The sequence below is a fragment of the Corvus hawaiiensis genome, chromosome 1 (assembly GCF_020740725.1).
Source record: "Corvus hawaiiensis isolate bCorHaw1 chromosome 1, bCorHaw1.pri.cur, whole genome shotgun sequence".
Taxonomy (NCBI): domain Eukaryota; kingdom Metazoa; phylum Chordata; class Aves; order Passeriformes; family Corvidae; genus Corvus; species Corvus hawaiiensis.
In genome coordinates this window covers 97,663,533-97,684,413 of record NC_063213.1, presented here as the reverse complement: position 1 = coordinate 97,684,413, position 20,881 = coordinate 97,663,533, and the positions used below count along the sequence as shown (strand labels likewise).

The following is a 20,881-nucleotide window of genomic DNA, read 5'->3' as shown; positions in this document are numbered from 1 at the left end:
TCGGCTCTGAGGGGAGTTTTTCCCGTTGGGGTGGGGCTGTTATTCCATGGAAATGGGGCCCAGTTATTCCTGTGGGGGTGGGGCGGTGGGGGTGCAGCTGCAGGTGGAGCAGGGAAGGTGAATTCCCGTTGGGATGGACTGCAAGGCTCGGGGACACGGGGGACGGGGGGACACCGGGGTTGGGCTCCCCTGGGCTGTCCGGGGGCTCCCGAGCGCAGATTCCGGCTGGGGTGACACCCCCGGTGTTGGATGTGACCCCAAGACTCCAAACGATCCCAAAAGCTCCGGGGCAGGAGGGATCCGGCATTCCCCAAAGTCCCCCAAACCCGATTCCCATCACTCCCAGAGTGTCCCGAGCTGCTTTGGATTACGCTCCCAGATTTCCAGGCCTGCAATTCCTGCCGCTGCCTCCCTCCATCCCTTCCCTTTCCCCTTTCTTTCCGTGTCTTCCCAGTGTGATCCATGGCCCTGCCGCAGCAGGGGGGATTCGGGGCACCGATCCTCGGCTCCTTATAAGGCCGGCCCGCGGGAATCTCCGGGAGAGCCGAGCCGGGCTGGGAAAACAAAACCCCAGAGAGAAACCAGGGCTCGTCCAACTCCAAACAATCCCCGGGAGAAAATCCCAGCGAGCGGCGCAGGGAATGAAGGACGGGCAGGAATAAAGGACAGGGACACGCCCGGCAGCGGCAGCGGCAGCAGCAGCGTTATCGATAATTTCCTGCTCCAATGCGAGCATCGATCCATCCCGGGCTCCTTCTCCCCGGCCCAGCTTTTGGGAACCGATTGATCCCGGGTTTGTCGCTGATGGATCGAGGATTCTGCTGTCGGGAGGAAATGGATGTCAGAGCCGCCGCGGTGTCAGTGCGGATGAGCTGGGCCAGAGGAGATTTTTTATTTTCCTTGGCTCCGGGCTGCGCTTTTCACTGTGTTTGTTTTTCGTTTGGGGGTGGGGATTTTATTTGAATTGACTCAGCGCTCGGCCGAAGCAGAAGGAGATAAAGGTAGAATGGGATGGAGATGAATGGAAAGGAATGGAAATGACATGGGGGTAAAATAGAGATAAATAGAGATAAAATAGAGATAAATATAAATAAGATAGGAATAGAATAGAATAGAATAGAATAGAGATAAATAGAATAGAAATAAATAGAATAAAACGGAATATTTCCACTGGAAGGGCCCTAAAACACCCCTCTAATCCCACTGTGGGATATTTTCCAGCTGGTTTCCAGTGTGTGCAGCCCAGTGTCCCTGCGGCATCCATAGGGATCCATGGGCGTGTCCCTACAGCATCCATAGGGATCCATGGGCGCAGTTCCCACAGCCCCACCCCTCCAGCACCTTCCCGGCCCCTCCACTTCCATCACCTGCATTATACCGTGATTTATTTTATTTTATTTTATTTTATTTTATTTTACAGTTTCCCGGTGGGATGGGGCAGCTTTGGTGGGGTTTTTTCGGGAATTCTCGCGGGGAAGAGCCGAGGGTGGGAGCGCCCGGCGCTTCGGGAATCAGGTGAGAGTTTCACAAGGGCCGCGCAGCCGAGGATCGATTGGATCAGGGATAATCGGATTGGGATGAGCAGCGCTGCCTCGGCCCCGCTGGAATTCTCCGAGCCAGCGAACAGCGAGGAGGAAATTGGGTAAAAGCAATTTTATCCCGGCTTTTAGGAGGGATTTAATGAGGGCCAGGACATGGCAGCGACACGGGAATGCTGTGGGGGGGAGCGGCGGATCCAGGCGGGAGAGGCAGGGCCTGGAGCGGGGGAGAATCTCCTGGAATCGCTCGCGGGTGTGGCGGGGCCGGGGAGGATTTAAGGAGGGATCCCAGCTCTGGATTTGTGGGGAGATGGATCCCTCCGACCCCTCCGGGTGTGCTCAGAGGGTTCGGTGACCTGGAGAGGGCCCGCGCTGGCCTGGGGGCTCTCCCAGCCCCACGGGATCCTCTCCCAGCCCCACAGGATGCTGTCCCAGCCCCCTGGGATGTGGAAACGCAGGCACAGGAGGCTTTAAACTCTCCACAACCCCCCCGCAGGTTCTCTCCGAGCTCTCCAGCAGCCCCAGCCCCATCCGGGCCGGCCGGAGCAGCCGGGAGGGGATGCCCGGGCCGGGCCGAGCCCTCCGACTCCCCGGGGACACGAGCGGAGAGCAAACAAACCAATAAAACCAATAAAACCAATAAAACCAATAAAACCAATAAAACCAATAAAACCAATAAAACCATTACCGGCCGCGGCTGTCGCCAGCAGCGAGAGCAGCACAACAACCCCGGTGGGGCCGGGCCGGGCTGGGCCGGGCTGGGCTGGGCCGGGCTGGGCCGGGCCGGGCTGGGCCGGGCTGGGCTGGGCCGGGCTGAGCCGGGCCGGGCTGGGCTGGGCCGGGCTGGGCCGGGCTGGGCCGGGCTGGGCTGGGCGGGGCCGGGCTGGGCTGGGCCGGGCTGGGCTGGGCCGGGCTGGGCCGGGCCGGGCTGGGCCGGGCTGGGCTGGGCCGGGCTGAGCCGGGCCGGGCTGGGCTGGGCCGGGCTGGGCCGGGCTGGGCTGGGCGGGGCCGGGCTGGGCTGGGCCGGGCTGAGCCGGGCTGGGCCGGGCTGGGCCGGGCTGGGCTGGGCTGGGCTGGGCGGGGCCGGGCTGGGCTGGGCTGGGCTGGGCTGGGCTGGGCTGGGCGGGGCCGGGCGGCCGCTGCTGCCCCCCTGCCCTGGGTCGGGATTTGGGATGGATTTCTGCTGGAATCGGTCCAGCCGGGCATGGGGAATGCCCTCCGAGCGGCCAGGATGGACAAGAGGAGGAGGAGGAGGAGGAGGAGGAGGAGGAGGAGGGGCAAAGGCCACTCCCGGGACACGGAGGAGCTTCGGGATTTTGGCTGAGGTATGGGATGCTCATCCCCGCTCCCACCTGAGAGGAATCCATCCAAGGCCCCGTTTCGCCTCCTGCACTTTTCCAGGGGCTTTTCCTTCTCCCCCGTCCCTCCCCATCCCGGGATGTGCAGGGACAGACCCTGGGCCACCTTCCGGGGGCTGTTGAGCCCCAGGACCACCCCAGGCAGGGTCAAGGGGTCAGTCCAGCCCCGATTTCGCCCTCCGGACCCTCCTGGCAGCCCCGGCTGAAACCCGAGCCGCGCCCTGGCAGTGACGGATGGGCCGGGGGCCGCTGCCCTCGCGAATCCCCCGGTTCTAAAAGCATTACGGCTCCCAGGCCGATGGAGGCCGGGATTTGCTGAAGCTGCTTGAGGTCCCATTTTCCCTGGAACCCATTTCCACGGCATGAATCACCGAGCGGAATGAACTCAATTAGTCCAGACAGAGGCAGGAGATAAATCAGGGTCCCATTAGGAAACCTTGAGGGTAATTTATGGCCCCGAGCAGCAGCGCTGGCTGCCTCCTTCCCTGCCCATCTGCAGCCTGCTCCGGAGCCGCCGCGGTGGCACCGCGGGTCCCTCTCCCGGTGCTGGGCGCGCTCCGGCCGGCTCAGCCCTCCCCTGACCGGCTGACCCAGATCGGGAGCGCTTCCCTGTCCAGGCAGCCTCATTCACCCTTTTGGGCATTCGTCCCTCGCGGGTTTCCTGCGCGGGGATGCTCGGGAGGAACGCGGAGCCTTCCTGGAAGTCGGGGCTTTCTCGGAACCGGAATTTCCCCGGTCCCGGCTGCTGGAGGCTCCAATCCATGCCGAGACCCTCGGGGCGCATCCCGACCCCGCTGCGCAATCCAGGGGTGCTCCTGGGGGGTTGGATCGCCCTCGGCTGCCGGGAATGCAGGGAGGGGTCCAGGAAGGGGCTGGACGGGGTCATCCAGGGGGATCAGCCCGGATTTGGGGGTGTCCCGCTCCCCGGGGAGGCTCTGGGTGCTGGGCCTGTGCCCTGCGAGCTGCAGCGCTGCCCCGGGCAGAGCCTGAGCCGCTTCTCGGAAGGATTGCAGCTGCTCCGGGCTCCTTCCAGCCAGCGGAGGGGGACAGGGACCTGCCGGGGACAATTCCTGCCGGAATCCGAGTCCGGGAAGCGGCAGCTCCATCCCCGCCTGGGGGCTGTGCGCGCTCCCAGCTTCCCCCGCACCCCTGAGCCAGGATTTTCCAGGGCTCGAAAAGGATTTTCCAGCCAAAAGTTGCCCTTGGCTGCAGGAAAACCCTTGGGAAAGCCACGGGTGGTTTTGAGGAGGCTGAGCCCCGCACCTGACGGGCTGGGAGGGTTGAGGGGGCTTAGGAATGGGAGGAGGGTCCCCCTTGGGGGCTGCCCGTGCCTGGTCCGGGACAAATCCCTCAGGGAGCGGGGTCAGGGCCGTGCCTTTGTCCGCGTGGCTTTGAGGATGTTCCCGGAGGAGCTTTTGGGTGACACAAACTTTACCCCGGGGGAGCCCCCACTGCACCCCGGCCAGCGCCGAGCCCCCCCCCCCCAAAAGTGGCTTTTTCAGCTTTTTCCCCCCTCGATTCTGTGATCCGAGTGCAGCCGGATCCGTCCTGCCCCTTTCCCAGGATCCTCCAAGCCGCCCTAATGGGAGTCAGCGGGGAATTTGGGGAATCAATCGGCGGGCAATTAACGCGCCCTGGAATCGGGGCGCGCGGGGGAGGAGGCAGCAGAGAGGTCCCATCTGGGAGCGCTCCCGGTGCCAGGGAATGGGAACGCTGGGATGGAGCCATGGGGGAAGTGACGCCTGGGGAGCGATGGAGACGCATTTGGCAGCCAAAGGCCCCGGCCCAGCAGACACGGGAGGGGGGAAATGGAGGCGCTGGGGGTGCTCAGACAGAGGGCGGGGCTGTCGAAGCCTCTGTGGGCCATCGAAAACCCCCGTGGGCCACCAACCCCCCCGCCGTGGGCCACCCAGCCAGGCTGATAAAAGGCAGAGGTGGCAGAGGTTGTGCTGGGGGGGAAAGGGCAGGGGATGGGAGCCCCCAGGTGTGAGCCCCGATATCTGTGACCCCCCGATATGAGTGATCCCCCGACATCTGTGACCCCCCTATATCAGTGATCCCCCTATATCAGTGATCCCCCGATGTCTGTGACCCCCCAATGCCTGTGACCCCGGATATCTGTGATCCCCGATATCTGTGATCCCCGACAACCCCCGACATCAGTGACCCCCGACATCAGTGACCCCCGATATCTGTGACCCCCCCGGTGTCCGTGCCCCCCCCGCTGCTCTCCCCCTGCCCGTTCCTGCCCCCGTTCCCAGCCGAGGGCCCCGCGCTGTGCCCCCCCGTCCCCCCGGGGCTCTGCCCGAGGCACAGAAGGCAGCGGGGGCTCGCTGACCCCGCCGGCCGCCCCCGGGTGGGTCCTGCTCCACAAAGCCCCGGATTGTTCCCCGCGGCGGCCGCTCCTGCTCCTCCGAGACACAGGAAAACGGGGGGAGGCGCTTTCCAGGGATCTCCGCGGCCCCCGGGGATGCTCCGGGCGGATCCCCTGCTCCAAAGGGCTGCACATCCCGGGGGGCCACAGCATCCCCCACACCCCATCCCATCCCATCCCTCCCGCGGGGGATGAGCTGGGACAGGGACAGGGACAAGGTCACGGGGCAGGGATGTGAACGTGGCTCAGGGCTGGGGGGGGGGGGACTCCTCCTTCGCCAGGAGCCGATCGATCCCGAGGCTTGGAATGGCCGGGCCGGGATGAGGAGGGACCCGCCGGGGTCACCCAACCGCGGACAAGCACCTGGGACTAATTGCTCTAAATAAATGAGCAATTAAGGACGCTACAGGAAGACTGGAACATCCCAGACCTCTCCCTGACCCCCCGGCAGTATCCTTGGAAACGGCTGGACCGGGATGCTCAGCCCGGCTGCTCCCGGCGGGATCGGGGCCCTCGGAGCCCCCCCGGCGGCGGAAGGGGCTCCGGCCCCACGGCAGCTGCGGGAGAGGACACTGAAGTGCCTTTGTCCGGCGGCGGACGGGGCGGCCGGAGAGGCCGAGGTTTTTCCCGAGGAGAGCAGGACTTGTCCCGGGAAGTGCAGGACTTGTCCCCGAGAGGGCAGGATTTGTCCCGGGGCCAGCAGGGATGGGGGGATTTGGGGTGTCCCCCCTCCAGGCCGGGCTTTCCAGTCCCTGCCCTCCAGCCCCCACTTTCTCCCCTCTCCAGGACATTAAATCCCTGGAAGGAAAGGAAAAGCTGCGCGATTCCAGCGCCGGCGGCCGCAGCCAGGGAGGGTCAGCGGTTCACGCGCTAATGAGGGGGATTGGGTTAGGATTCATTAAGTCATTAACTCCCTTTTAATTGCAGCCGTCTATGGCGATACCTGCGCGGGGAGAGGGGGACAGGAGCCTTTTGCAGCTCCTGGGATGTCCCCAGACCCTCGGGGTCACCTTTTGGTGCCCAAACCCCTTCACGGCGGATTTGCTGCGGGCCCGAGGAAGAGGAGGATGGGGAGAAGGCGGGGAGGACGCTTGGGCACCAAAGGGGCTGCGGGGTTTTGGGAGGGCTGCGCTTTCCCCCGGCCCGGTCCCGATTTCCCTGGAGCTGCCGGGTGACAATTGCCAGCCAGCGGAGCCTTCCCGGAGCGGGGATAACGCAGCCGGATCCAGCTGGCTCCCGGCGCGGAGGAAACTCGGTTAAAGCGCCGATAACCATCGCGGAGCAGCGAGGAACCCCGGCCCTGGCGCCCGCCGAGCCGCGGGGACCCCGGGCTGCGGAGAACGGGGGTGCTCGCACCCCGATCCCGGCTCTGCGGAGCCCGGCACGGCGGGGTTCAGCTCGGGGCTGCGCCCCACATCATTCCCTGATGGGATTCGGGATAACCCTGCTGCTCCCCAAAGCCTCCACGACTTCCCACCCCCAAACCCGCGCCTGCCATGGGGTCCCTGTGCCCGCCCGGGGGGGTTTTCTGCTTCCCCGGGGCGAGTCAGGTGAAGCTGTCTGAGTGAAAGACAGGCTGGGGTTTAAAGCAGATTAATTCAGCCGCAGGACGGGGCCGTGCGGACAGAGCTCAGAATGCAAACAGCCCTAATTCGATTTCCCTGACTTGCAAATCGCGGCAGGGAACTCGGCTGAAATCACATTAAGGCCGTTTCCACCCCGAGCCGCGTCCTCGCAGGGCTTTAATGCAGTTTCGCTAATTTAATTTCAACGCTTATTGAGCCTAATTCGGGTTTGGGCCGGGCCGGGACCCCCCGGGCAGGGCCGGGACCCCCCGGAGGACGCGGTGGGTGGGAGGGGGATCAGCGCCAGTCCCGTCCCGCCGCGCACGGATCAACCCCACAGCGGATTTGGGGTGGAAAAACCCCGTTCCTGCCAAAGCCGCGGCTCCGGCCGGGCGTGGCCGTGCCCTGGAACCGCCGCGGATCCGTCCCGGCCCCGCCGGGGTCAGCGGGCGCCGGGAGCCTCCGCGCTTGGCGGTTTCGTGCCGAGGGTTTTTTGGGAGCGGGGGGTGGAGAAGAGGAGGCGCTTTGTTCCCTCCCGGGGCCGGTGGGGACAATGAGCCCTTCTTGAGCCGCCCGCGCTGCCCGTGGAGGAAATGTCCCCCCAAAACCGGACGGCAGCCTCGGGGAGAGGCTCAAGGGAGGGGGCCCAGCGCTGTTTTGGGGTGCGGTTCCACAGCCATCACTGGCAGGGGGGGGTCCCAGCTCTATTTTGGGGTGCAATCCCACAGCCGTCACCCAAAAACGGGGTCCCAAGCTCAATTTTGGGGCCTTCCATGCCCCCCTATCCCTTCCCCCAGATGCTCCCAGCCCCTCACCTCCATCCCGGACCCCACATTCCCCATCCCACAGAGCCGGGACAGCTCGGAGGCTGTGGGGGGACGCTCTGGGTGCCCCCGGCAGTGGCCAGCCCGTGTGGCCAGCCCGTGTCACCGCGTCCCCCCCGAACCAGCGGCCGCAGGGTCCCTGCACAAAGGCCCCTTTCTGCTCCCGGCTGCTGCCGAGGGTGGCACCGGCTCCGAGCCGGCGGCTCCCGCAGCTCCCATCCCAAAAACCCGGGCCCGGGCCCAAAAATCCCCAGGGCCACGAGCCTTTGTCCCCGTTCTGTGTGAACGGGCAGCGCTGATCCCGCAGGGAAAAGGGAATGGGCAGCACAAACGTGGGGTGAGCGGCAGGCAGAGCTCGGGGGGTGCAAATCCCGGTCCCCCAGCTCCGTCAGTCCCGGCTTTAATGAGTTTCACCTTGTTGGACCCCGCCTCCGACGGGAAGAACCCCCCGGGCGTTCACGGCTTTGCCACCAGAGGTTGGTTTGGGGCTGGATGGAGGCACCGACAGCTGAGAACTGGGGCCTGGGGCCATCAGCTGGGACCTGTCCCTGCTGTTTGGGTCCCTCTCTGTCCCCCCATTGGCCGGGGTGCTGAGCAGCGCCGTGCCTCAGTTTCCCCTCACGGAGGTGACACAAGCTCAGGGGAGTGACACGACACTCCCTGGTTGCTCCCGGGATCCGCTGGGCTCTGAGGAAGGGCTTAGGCTCCGTTCCCATCCCCAGACGCTGCCGGGGAGGGGCACAAAGCCCCCGGTGCCCGGCGGGGTCCCCTCGGAGCGGAGCCCACCCCGGCGGCTCCCCGGGCCAGGCTTTTGGGGAGGGTTTTTTTTTTTAATTCCCTCTCTTTTTTCCCTGTTCTCCGGGATTCCCGGAGCCAAAGGGAGAGCGCTGCTTCCCTCTAGCGGCTCCGGGAACAGGAGGGGACAGGAGGGGACACGGCCGGGGAATGAGGGACCTGTGTCCGCAGGGGCACAGCGGCTCCGGGCCCCTTTTCCCCCGGGACGAGGGAGGAACGTTTAATGCCGGTGTCCACAGCTCGGGAAAGACAAGGAGCCTGCTGGAGAGGGTCCGAGGGAGGCCACAAAGACGGTCTGGGGTCTGGAGCATCTCGGATGAGGAGAGAGCGGGAGCTGGGCCTGGTTAGGCTGGGAAGGGAGGGCGGAGAGGGGATCCCGCCAAGCCAGGGAAGTGTCTCCGGGAGGTGTCAGACTCGGTTCAGCGGTGCCAGGACCAGGAACAATGGCCAGAAACTAAACCACGAGTTCCACCTCAACAGGAGGAATAATTTTCCATGGAGGGTGGCAGGCACAGGTGACAGGGAGGGCCTGGCGTGTCCCTCTCTGGACCCAGACATCCCAAGCCACCCCTGTCACCGGCTCCAGGTGACCCTGCCATGGCAGGGGGATGGACTGGGTGGTCTCCAGAGGTCCCCTCCCGGCCTGTTCTGGGGTTCTGTAAGCAGGACGTGCTGCCCGTCCCCTGTCCCCCGCATGTCCCCCGTCCCCGCACGCCCCCCACATGCCTCCCCTCCACCAGGACTACATCTCCCAAGAGGCCTTGCGCGTAGCGTGAAGCCCCAGCCAATAGTGCGCTACTTTGCTCAGCCAGCGGGCCGCCGCGGGGCACACCGGGAACTGTAGGCTGCCCTGCAGAGCGCATGGTGGCAGAGAACTACCCATCCCAGAAAGGCACGGGAGGCGCGGGCCAATGAGGAGCGCGCGTCTTGGCCTGGCGCGCAGGCGCGCTGGGGCGGGCGGCCGCGGATTCATGTGGAGGTCAGCGGCGCGGCGGGAGCGGCGGGGCCGGGGGGCGGCGGTGGGTCCGGGCCCCGGCGGCCCCGGGACCGGGGGGAGCCGAGCCGGGACCGAGCCGCGGCCTGAGGGCGGGCGGGCGGGCTGGAGACAGCGAGGCCTTGGCCCGTGGGGTGCCCGTGCTGGGGGCGAGCGGCCTAGGAGGGAGCGGGGAGGGGGAGGCCTGGGGGGCGTTCGGGGTGCGGGGGTCGGGCTGTGGGGGGACGGGGAGAGCTGGGAGGGGTCCTGGAGGGGTGTCCGGGGTGCTGCGGGGCCGCAGGGTCAGAGCCTGGGGAGGGGTCGCGGGGGGAGACCCCCGGGCTGAGGAGACCCCCGGGGCTGAGGTGTTTGTGGGGCCGAGGGAGACCCCGAGGCGGGGCTGCCCTGCCCGGGGTGGTTCGGGATTCCGGGCGGGGGTCGATCCCCAGGGACCCCCGCAGCACCCCGGCCGTGCTCAGTGGGCTTTGACCGGCCCGGGGGGGTTTTGCAGGAGGGTTTTGGAGCGGGGGCTGGAGCTGGAGCTGTGAAATGGCTGCGAAGGTGTTCGAGAGCATCGGGAAGCTCGGTCTGGGCTTGGCTGTGGCGGGCGGAGTTGTCAACTCTGCTCTTTACAACGGTGAGTGGGACGAGCTGAGCGCTCCCCGATCGCTTTATTCTGTATTTTCGTCCAAGTCTTGACTTCTCACTGCTTTTATTGCCCAATAAAGACAGACTGAGGCCTCGCACGGCTGTTTATACCACGAGCATTGTGAGTTCCTTTCTCCAAAAGTCACAGAGCTGCTCCATGGGGAGCAGACTGGGAGGCCCTAGAGTTCCATCTGCAGCTTCTCTTTGCTTTTTTGCCCTAAATGATCCCATTAATTCCCTGCTCTGCTGTTAATTAAGGCTTTAACCCTCCCAGCCGCCCCGTTCCCGTGGCGTTGGTGGCAGCAGTGACATCCCTGACGTGCTCTTTCCCTCCCCAGTGGATGCAGGACACAGAGCTGTGATCTTTGACCGGTTCCGGGGGGTCCAGGACGTGGTGGTGGGAGAAGGGACCCATTTCCTGATCCCCTGGGTGCAGAAACCCATCATCTTCGACTGCCGCTCGCGGCCCCGCAACATCCCCGTCATCACCGGCAGCAAAGGTGGGTGCTGGCCCCGGGGACACTGGATCCAGGGGATCCAGGGCTTTGGGTTTACCCTGCTGGATGTGGAACTGTGGTCCTAAAGCCCAGGCTGTGGAGAAAGGGCCAGAAACGTTAAACGAGTTCCACTTTGAGGGACCAAGCACTGGACAGGTGACCAGGAAGGGCCTGGAGTGTCCCTCTCTGGATCCAGACATTCCACCTGTGTCACCCGCTCCAGGTGACCCTGCCTTGGCAGGGGGTTGGGCTGGGTCATCTCCAGAGGTCCCTTCCAACCCCAACCACTCCTTGATTCCGTGGAGATCCCATGTGTTCAGAACAGTCAGGAGTGGTTTGATCTCTTTAATAAAGGACGGGTTAAAGAACTCTTCCTTTGGTGCTGTAAATCACTGAACCCCAAGGAGTTTGGGTTGGAAGGGACCTCCTGAGCTCTGCAGCTCATGCAGGGTCACCTGGAGCAGGTGACACAGGTGGGGTTGGAATTCTCCCTTTACAGCAGAGCGCAGTTGGATCCCAGGGGAAAAAGGGGAGTGAAACCAACTCATTTTTTCTGGCAAACCCAAGTTGGGGAGTTTATTCCTCCTCCTCCTCCTGCTGCACTGGAGAGGAGAGGTCCCTCGCTGACCCTGTGCTGCTCCCCAGACCTGCAGAACGTGAACATCACGCTGCGGATCCTGTTCCGGCCCGTGACCGCCCAGCTGCCCCGCATCTTCACCAGCATCGGCGAGGACTACGACGAGCGCGTGCTGCCCTCCATCACCACCGAGATCCTCAAGTCTGTGGTGGTGAGCACGCCCTGAGCTGCTGCACTGCCCTGGCAGGGAGTGGGGAATGTGCTGTGCCCTGGAACCGCAGAATTCCAGCCTGGTTTGGGTGGGAAGGGACCTGAAAGCTCCTCCAGCTCCACCCCCTGCCAGGGGCTCCACACCCCGTCCACCCTGGCCTTGGACACTCCCAGGATGGGGACTCCAGACCTCCCTGGGCAGCCCTTTTTGGTGGGGAAAGGCCTCCTGCTGTCCACGCTGGTGCAGCCGGAGGCCGTGTCCTGCCGCTGCCCGTTGCCAGAAGTGTCTGCCCGTTGCAGGCTCGCTTTGACGCCGGGGAGCTGATCACCCAGCGGGAGCTGGTGTCCAGGCAGGTCAGCGAGGACCTCACGGAGAGAGCGGCGACCTTCGGCCTCATCCTGGACGACGTGTCCTTGGTGAGAGTTTTCCCATTTCCCATTTCCCCCTTTGGAGAGAAGGGTGGCCGGAGGATGGTGGGCTGGACGTTCGGACATTTGGACACTGTGTTTGGAAGGATGCCGGGGTCACAGCTCTGGTTTTGTCCCTGCGACCTTGGGCAGCCCTTGGTGGCCCCTGGGTGTCCAAGCCCTCCCTGTGCAGGGCTTTTGCAGCTCCACCAGGAGCAGATGCTGCTGAGGGTGATGGATGGCGCTGCAGGTGGTTTGGGATTTGGCAGCAGCTCCACAGGAAGCACCAGCAGTGAAAATCCCCACTTGGACAGCAGCTTTTCCTACAAAGGGTTCCTCCTGGAACCTGCTGAGATACCCAAGGAGGGAGCTCTGCCCTCCCACCTCCCTTTATAAGTTCAGTTTATCCCTTTGTAAGTTAAATGTTGTAATCAGGCTTGCACACCTCTCCCTCTTTGCCTGGGGTTTTCCTGCTGGGAGCACAGGGAGGTGCAGGAGGCAGCCTGGACACTTTGTTTCTGGAGCTTTCCCATGCCCCATCCAGGAGGTGGCAGCGGGCTGAGCACACCGGGACAGGGATGGGGATGGGATCCCCACCTGTTCCCAGTTTGTTTCCATCCCCATCCCAGAGCTGCTGGGATCTGTCCCTGCCATGACCTGTTTGGTTTGTGCCCCCCAGACCCACCTGACCTTTGGCAAGGAGTTCACGGAGGCGGTGGAGATGAAGCAGGTGGCGCAGCAGGAGGCAGAGCGCGCCAGGTTCATCGTGGAGAAGGTATCCTGTCCTTCTGAGAACCTTGGGGCTGCCTCTCCTTCCCACTCCAGGGGTTTTTCCTTTGAATATCCTGTCCCAGCCTTCCTGGAATGCTGAACAGAAACGTTTTCCCAAATATCCAGCATAAACCTACTCCCAGCTGGAGAAGGCTCCTCTCTCCACCCTGGCCTGCGGCCGTGCTCATTGCTTGTTCCTGGGTCACTCCAGCTGCTTTGACTCGCACTGGAGGATTTCTGGGAGTCTCCAGCAGGAGAATGGGATTAACGGCTGTTGTGTCATCTCAGATTTCAGCTGACTGGAGAGCTCCGGGTTTGGGAGCATCCCTAGGGACTGCAAAATAATCGGGATCTCTGGGTGGGATGGATGGGGTCAAAAACCAGCTTGAAATTCAGTTTGAAATTGGCTTTTTTTCTTCTCCCACAGTAGCCAAATTGGCTTCTGTTTTTTCCCAGAGTTGCAGCAAACCAGTTTAAAGAACACAACCCTAAACCAGAACCATTTTATCCTGACCCTGGCAGGGGGGAACCCCCGCGGGGTGGGGCGGCGCAGTTCCGTCCGTTCATTCCGCTCTCGCTTCCTGCGCTGCCCGTCCCTTTTCTTCCCCGTTTTCCTCGCAGGCTGAGCAGCAGAAGAAGGCGGCGGTGATCTCTGCAGAAGGCGACTCCAAGGCTGCAGAGCTGATTGCCAACTCGCTGGCCACGGCGGGGGACGGGCTGATCGAGCTGCGCAAGCTGGAGGCGGCCGAGGACATCGCGTACCAGCTCTCGCGCTCCCGCAACATCACCTACCTGCCCTCGGGACAGTCCGTGCTGCTGCAGCTGCCACAGTGAGCCAGCCCCTGCCTGCCCTGCCCACGCCAGCAGAAGAACAGCAAAACAAAACAAAAAAAGAAAAAAAAAAAAAGGAAAGGAAAAAAAAAAATCATTGCAATTTCCTCGCGGAGGGAACGGAAATTTGGCAATTGGAGGGATTTTGGGATGGGTAATCAAATAAAAGCGAACGCTCGCGACACCAGGCCTGCGGTTCCTCCCCTGGGCGGTCACAGCGGTGGCTTCAGTGGCTCGGGGAGGTTTGGGAAGTGCCCCTTTCCAGGCAGTTTGAGCACCAGGAGCAGAGTTGTCCTGGGATGAAGCCCAGGTGAGTCCCTGGCCCTGGGTGCTGCATCGATCAGGTCTCAGAGCTGCCTCAGTGCCTTCAGGCTGGCCGGGGCCATCCCACACCTCCTGGGCTGTGGGACAGCGATGCTCAGGGCCCTCAGCCAAGCCAGTCCTCTCCAGGTGTCACCTGAGAGCCAGGGGCCACCTCAGCTTGGGGCAGGGGCTCTGCTGTGCCTGTGGCAGCCGCGGCGCTGGGTGAGAGGAGCAGAGATCCCCTCTGGCACGGTGGAGAGGGGAGTTCCTGTGCAGGAAATCCTCCTGGATCCGGGACATCTCCTCGTTCTCCCCCTGAGCTGTCCCCCTCTCCTGCCCCGTGGGCTCCTGTCCCAGCCCCTCGCTGCTCCGAGGCTCGGGCAGAAATCCTCTGTTCCATCCATGCTCCTTTTACTGAGGGAAGCTGAACTGTGAGGAGGATGTGATGGGTGTGATTGTGTAACCAGCCTTCAATAAATGTCACAGTCCCAAGGGTGGCACCGTGGGTTGCTGCTTCTTTTTCTGCTGCTGTCTCAGGAGAGAGGGAGGTTGGGGTCAGTGGGGCACGGGCTGGGGTAGCTGGGAAGAGTCTTGGCACAGGCAAAGAGGGATTGATCCCGACAGCTTCAAAGCTTCGCCTGTGAGTTTTCACGGCGTTCCTGAGGTAAGAGTGGCACTGTGGAGCCTTTTCCCTGCACGGTTCCAGCCTGGCACCATCCTGGGCTTCACCTGGGGCCTGGTGTCCCTCAGGAACGGCCTGGCCCGGGTGTCAGTGCTGCCCTGAGGGTGCTGCTGTGCGGTGCGGGCTCCTTTCACTCTCCACATCCCCCCTACAGCCTCTGGAGCCCTGGGAAGCCTCTCCTGCCCTTTCTGCCTGCAGCGGTGATGAGGTGCCTGAGCTCACACGGGGTTTCAGGCAGCTGAGTCGGGTGCACAACTCCCAAATAACTTCCAGACCTCCTTCCCCTCTGGAGCTCTTTATTCCTCTGCTCTCCCGCTCCAGACGCTCTGAGGGCAGCTCCCACTCGGCTCCCAAGGCTCCTTTTGAACCCTCCCACGGCGTTTCCTGCGTTCCCCTCTCAGTTTCGCGCTCCAGGTGTTGGGCTCTGCAGAGTGTGGCTGCAATCCCTTCCCAGCTCCCGGGGCTCTGCATTTCCAGGGAGTGGGGAGCATTTCCTGCTGCCTTTGCTGTTGGCCCCTCTGGAGGAGGTGCCTGAGGCTCCCTCGGTGGCCCCTGGGGCCGATTATTCGCCATTTCCTTGGCTTTTGGGGGTGATTCTACCTACAAACGTTCCCTTTTCTCTCCTCTGCTGAGAGATCGGGGTTCCAAATGAATCATGGAATGTCCTGAGTTACAGGGGACCCACAGGGCTCATCCAGCCCAGCTCCTGGTTCGATTCACTCCAAACTCCCACCCTGTGCATCCCTGGGAGTATTGTCCAAAAGCTCCTGGAGCTCTGGCAGCCTTGGGAATGTGCCCATTCCCTGGGGAGCCTGGGAATGCTTTCCTGGCCTGGTTCTTTCCCTTTCTGCCACCTGTTTGCCCAAACTCCCCAAATTCAGTGTATCTGACAGCTTTTAATCCCCATCAAAGGGCACTCAGTGCCCTCCTCTCGGCTCTCCCTCACACCAACATCCCACCAGGTGCTCCTGGACCTTCCCATCTTCCAGCTGCTCTCCCGGTGGCCCTGCCTGGGACTAGAGGAGCTCCAGAGGTCCCTTCCAACCCCAGCTGTTCTGTGGTTCTCCAGTTGTCCCGTTTGGCACCGACATCGCAGAGCTGGGGGTGTTGTGCGGGTGAGTGGCGGAGGTGCAGCTTTGCTGCTCGCCGTGACAGGAAGGATGGGAAGAAGTGTCCTTTTCCAGAGGTGCCTTGTCCCGAGGTGCCCTTTTCCAGGCTCAGGGGGACACCCCGAGGAGCAGCAGGGCCGGGCTGGTTCCCACCAGGTGGCAGCAGCAATCGGCCCAGAGGTGGCCACCCGTGGCGACAGCAGAGCCCCGAGGTCACCCTGGCCAGGACAGGATGTGGACAAGGACGGACGGAGTCTCCAGGTGGGGAAGGAGAAGCTCAAGCTGGCACAGGAGCTGCCTGAGGTTCCTCAGAACCCTCTGCTGCCCCTTCCAGCTTCAGGTTTCCACTTCTCGAGCACTCGGAAAGGTCCAAATTCCTGTTTTCCCCCCAGCCCTGCAGGGCTCCGAGCTTTCCTCCTTTCCCAGAGGTTCACCTGGCTCCCTCGGGAACTGCAGGAATGTCTGGGAATGGCTTCAGAGGTGCGAGCTGGTTGAGCTGGATTTCAGGAAACAGCTCTGAGTTTTTGGGTCCAGAACGTTGTTGTGGTGATTAATCCGTGCTGGAGGGAAAAGCCTGGCAGCTGTTCCCCTGCAGCTCTGTGCTTTCAGTGATTAATGGCAGCACAGACTGGTTTTTGCTTCCTGGGAGACTTTTTCCTCCCTTTTTCCTTCCTTGCTGGTGGCAGGGAGCTCAGACCAGCCAGCCAGGCTTTTGTTCCCCATAAACAAACAGGAAGCTGCCTGATTTCCTCTGTGTTCACCCTCCCTGAGCCGAGCCTGCTCTGTGGCAGACACCCCGGCCTGCCTGGCATGAGGAGGACACGGCCAGGAGCACGGGGAGCAGCCTCTGGAGCAGCCGGGACCCGCCTGGCTGGGCATGGAAAGGGGCACCTGCTCCTGCTGCAGCCGGGCCGGAGCCTCCCCGGGCCAGGCAGGTCCCGAGGCTGGGATAATCCGTGCCCCGGAGCGAGCTGGCAGCGTGGGGAGAGCCGGGCACTGGGAGGAGTTTCCTCACGGCCTCCTTTGTGCTGTTGATGTCCAAGGGGACCCTGAAAAACAGGGGCGGTGCGGGAGGAAGGGCTCGTGGAAAAGAGCAGGAATAACAGCCCAGGGCAGGCTGGGAGATGGGGAGCCACGCTCAGCGTCAAGTTTGGATCCAGGATTCCTCGGCTGGCAGCGGGGCTGAGCTGCTCCTCCTGGGCCTGTTTTCCATCAGAGCTGCTGAATTCAGCCCGGCACATCCTGGCTCCAGGGTGAGCCTCGGGAAGATGGGGTGGGAATGGAAAGGACTCCAGTTAAACCAGTTTGTTCCTCACCCTGGCCAAGGCCAAGGACCCTTCCTGCACTCCTCTGATGCCGATGTGAGCAGAGGGCGTCCTTTAGTGCAGAGACAGAAACGTCCAGCACCTGCTGCAGTGACGTTTGTATTTAATAATTGCTCCAGCATGAACTTTAGAACTTCCCTCAGGAGGAATCTAAAAAAGGGGAAAAAAAAAAAAAAAGCACAAAGCCAAGGCTAACCAAAGGGAAATTTTACTTTTTGGTGGTGTTCATGCAGAGGCTGCTGGCTCTGATCCCGCAGTCGTGTTCCCCTGCCCCCCGGACCCCAAAGAAAAGTGAACAACCCCCACACGGAGCTGCCTCTGATCGCAGGCACAAGGAGGTGCTGGTGGGTGTGAGCTCTGCTCTGTTATTTGGAGGCAATTAATCTTTAATTGTGCCTTTCCACTGAACTGGGAAAGGAAAACGGGAACAGGAATTTCCTCTGCTTGAACTTCTCCTCTGCAGTGACACGGCCTCAAAGCCCCGGTGCCTCTGAGCTCGGTGGCCCGGCTCCCTCGGACAGCACAGAGCTTCCTGTGGCAAAATCCAGCAGGAAAACCCCTTTGTTTCCCTTTTGCTTCCTCTCCCATCGCTCCAGGGCATCCTGAGCAGGAGATCTGAAAGACAAAGCCTGACAGTCTGGCTGGCTTGCAGAGCTGGAGGTGTCAGCAGCACCTGTGCCTCAGCTTCCCTCCGCAGAGCCTGTTCTTTCCAGGATCCTCGAGCAGCACCAAGCTCCAAGGACTCTTCTCTTTTGGGTAAGGAGAAATTGTCCCAGCTGTGTCAAGTCCTGCTGGTGCAGGCTGTCCCTAAGGCAGCACTGTCAGGATTCGGAGGCCTCACACAGCACCAGGCACAGGGTGAAGAAGGGCCAGTGCTGCTCCATGAGGAGGAGTTTTCCCAAGAATCCTCCCAGCAGGAACGGGGATGAGGCAGGCCCAGAGCTCTGAGCTGGGCCCCTGAGCAGCGCAGCTCACGTGGCACGGCGGGGCTGGGCACTGCCAGAGCATTCCAGCCCTAAAGCCGTGTCAAACACCCAGAGCAGGCGGCCCCGAGCCCCCGGGCTGGCAGAGCCCCGAATCCTGCCCACAGCACCAGCAACCTCCAGCTGGGGCCATCTGCTCACCTCTGTGTGAGCTCCTCCTGCCCACGGCGCCGGAGCTGCTCCCTGAGCAGCAACAGCTCCCATCTGCTTCCTCAGCAAGCCCAGAGCAGCCAGGCCTCCAGGAAAAACCCCCAGGTGGGTGGCACCACGTTCTGCTGTGTCTGCAGCCCCTGGGCCAGCACGTTCTCCTACTTTTGCTGTACTTTTCACCCTGAAAGGCCCTAAGCTGCTTAGACAAAAAAAATCTGGTTTGTAGGGGAAGCCAATGTCACCCACAGCTGAGAGACTGCAGGGGCTCAGGGGGCAGATGACGATTTGTGTCACCTTCACCTGACACAGGAGGGTTTTTCCCACTCTGGTTACACCTGGAGAGAAGGAAAATGCAGGGGAGAAGGACACCAGGAGCCACAGCAGGGCCAGAGCTGCCTCTGATGTCACCCAGCAGCAGAGGAAATGGGGCAGATAAGGATCTCTGGCTCTGGGGCAGGTGTGTGCTCAGAGCAGAGCTGCGGGGCTGGGGCTGCTCGGGGCTGGTTTCCCTCCCTCTCCGTGCCTGACGTGTTGGGGATCCCAGGGAGGGATGGGGAGAGCAATTCCCTGTGGGAACTGGGCCGTGGAGCTGTCAGCTGCCTCAGCCAAGCAGCAACAGGGGAGTGTGCCCTGCTGGGTGCCCTGGGGACAAACCACAGCGTGGGGACAGCAAAAGTCTCTCAGCAGCTGCCCCTTCCCTGGGCCACCCCCGGTGCTGGAGGGACACCAGCAGGGCTGGGAGGACAAGTCCCTTATTTCCACCACGCCAGGAACCCAGAGATTTTTGTATCTGATCCCCTTGGTGGCTGTGGAAGTGGTTGATGGCTCTGCTCCTCCTCTGTGCTCCTCTGTTTTACGTCGTCCCTCAGCTGAGATCCCACCTTTGGGAGAGGGGCTCTGTCGCTGCTTCTTGTGCGTTCACCTTCCAAGGAACAAAAAATCCCCGGTGTACTTCCTCCTTCCCGCTCTAAGGCAGGGAATTCCAGCACCTGGCATCCTCCACATCCACGGAGGTGTCCAGCAGCAGCAGCAGCAGCTGCCCTGACATCATCTCCCTGCTTTTCCTCCAGAGGCTGCACTGCCCAGGGGCGCTGGGCTCAGATGGAGCAGTGTCCACACACTCCAAGGTTCTTCCAGGTGACCGCTTCCAGCAGAGATTGGAACAGCTCTGGACTGGGTGAGGCAGCACCAGCTCCCGTGGGCTGGGTCAGCGTGTCCTGTCCTGCTCCAGGGATAGCTGGGGCAAGGAGGAAAACTGGGAGCATTGTTCTGATCCCACCCCGGGGCTTCCCCAGCCTTCCCTGCCCTTTTAACTTGGGCCTGAATTTGCCTCTGAGAGCTCCAATCCCTGCTCTGCACAGGGAGCTCAGATCTGGGGTTTATGCTCAGGAATCCAGAGCAAGTCAAACCCTCTGGAATTTGGTATTTCTAACTCCGGGGGAGTGAGGGCGCCGAGATTTTTTGGCAGAATCTCAAATCCAGTGCCCTACACTGTTGGGGGCAGGGGGGCATTTGCAGATGAGGAAACCAACCACAGCTAGGGATTGTGGACTAAAGGATTTAGGAAAGGAACTCAAAGCTGAAAGCGGCAAGAGAGAGCCCCGAAGTCCTCGGCAAACAGCAGCGCTGCCAAAGGGGTTGGTGCCCTTCCCCCTCTCGGTGCCTGCTGCTCTCACTAATTCCTTCACGGCTGCCAAACCCAAACCACAGCAGCGCTGTCCCCTCCTACACAGCCCCAGCAGTGGTTTTGGGGCTGTGGCCGAGGCTCTGCAGCTTCCCAGGGGAGGTGGCACCTGGAAAAGGCAGGGCCAGCCTGCGAAGGAGCGGCCCCGACCTTCAGGAGCCCCACGCCCGTCACCAACTACCTGCCGAAGGTGCTGCTCCTTGTCACATCGCTCTCATTCATCAGGGTGTAATCAAGAAACCGCAGGCTGGAGTTAAGTAGTCATTAGCGTGTTAAGGGGAGAGGAAGATTTGAGCAAGTGGGAGCTGGGGTTTGGCACCGAAACAGAAGGGCCCGACTGCTGAGGCTCCTGCAAATCACTCGGGGCCTCGCTGAGGAGGCGCTGGGGCCTCACCTGGTCCTGAGGGGCAGCTCCGTCACCTCCGAGGGCAGGAGCCATCCCCGGGACTCCGTGAGGCCTCAAGCCGGGCTTACCGCAGCGCAGCCACGGCCTGCCCGGCTCACCTGGCTCTGCTAATTAGAGCGGGCTTGTTAATTACCCGCGCGGAGTAACGGACGAGCGGGCGGCCCCGCTGAGGGGGAGCCGGGGCGACCCCCACTCCGTCACACCCCCCCACCCTCACACAACCTCCGCGACCACCTGCCGGCGCTAATTAGGGCACGGTCGCTAATTACGCGCGCGGGGTAACGGGCAGGCGCCCCCCCGCCCCTCAGGCCGCCCCCTCCCTGTCCCCCGCGCATGCGCGCCGCTCCCCCCGGCCTCACCTGCGCCCCGCGCGCGCCGCCGCCTCAGGTGAAGCAGCGGCGGGAAAGGGGCGGGCGCGCGGGAACGGCCCCCGGCGGCGCATGCGCACAGCGCCACCTCCCCCGGCCTATGGGTGTCCCGTGTGTGCCCCCGTTCCAGCCGTGCGCGCCCCCGCGCGCGCGCGCTCCCCGCCGGCTCTGTGCGTTACCCCCCCTCCCCCTCGTGTTATCCGTCCGCGCTCCCGCACGCGCGTGCTTGCCGATCCCGCAACCGCCGCCTCCCCGCTCCCCTCGGCCTATGTGGTGTTTCCCCCACCCCCTCCTTCCCCCCTCAGCACGGTCCGTTCCCTCCCCGCCTCCGCGCGCGCCCGCGCTCCCGCACACGCGCACTTACACACGCAACCACCCCCCCCCTCGTCCCCCCTCAAACCTCCCGGCCCCTCAACCGCGGCCTCGGCCCGCGCGCGCTCCCGCCGCACAAGCGCGCTCCCCGCCCCCCCCCCCCGCGCGCGCTCCCGCCGCGCACCGGTAC

General features: G+C 63.0%; 1 protein-coding gene and 1 long non-coding RNA gene across 5 annotated transcripts; one reads left to right on the top strand and one right to left on the bottom strand.

The window, feature by feature from the left end:
* The first annotated feature begins 9,373 nt into the window (after positions 1-9,373).
* PHB1 (prohibitin 1) lies at positions 9,374-13,434 on the top strand. Its single transcript, XM_048319327.1, has 7 exons — positions 9,374-9,433; positions 9,939-10,064; positions 10,414-10,575; positions 11,218-11,360; positions 11,660-11,776; positions 12,447-12,542; positions 13,160-13,434. The coding sequence occupies exons 2-7, from the start codon at positions 9,977-9,979 to the stop codon at positions 13,370-13,372; spliced, it is 819 nt and encodes a 272-aa protein (XP_048175284.1). The 5' UTR covers positions 9,374-9,433; positions 9,939-9,976; the 3' UTR covers positions 13,373-13,434.
* A 3,546-nt stretch (positions 13,435-16,980) lies between these two features.
* LOC125333425 lies at positions 16,981-20,817 on the bottom strand. 4 transcript variants are annotated; one of them, XR_007206852.1, is made up of 2 exons: positions 20,780-20,817; positions 16,981-20,115 (listed from the first exon to the last, which is right to left on the bottom strand). It is a non-coding gene; the product is annotated as an uncharacterized LOC125333425 (long non-coding RNA). The 4 variants fall into 4 exon arrangements; XR_007206850.1 differs by having other exon boundaries at positions 16,981-20,118; positions 20,780-20,812; XR_007206847.1 differs by lacking the exon at positions 20,780-20,817 and adding an exon at positions 20,371-20,499 and having other exon boundaries at positions 16,981-20,118.
* Positions 20,818-20,881: the final 64 nt, after the last annotated feature.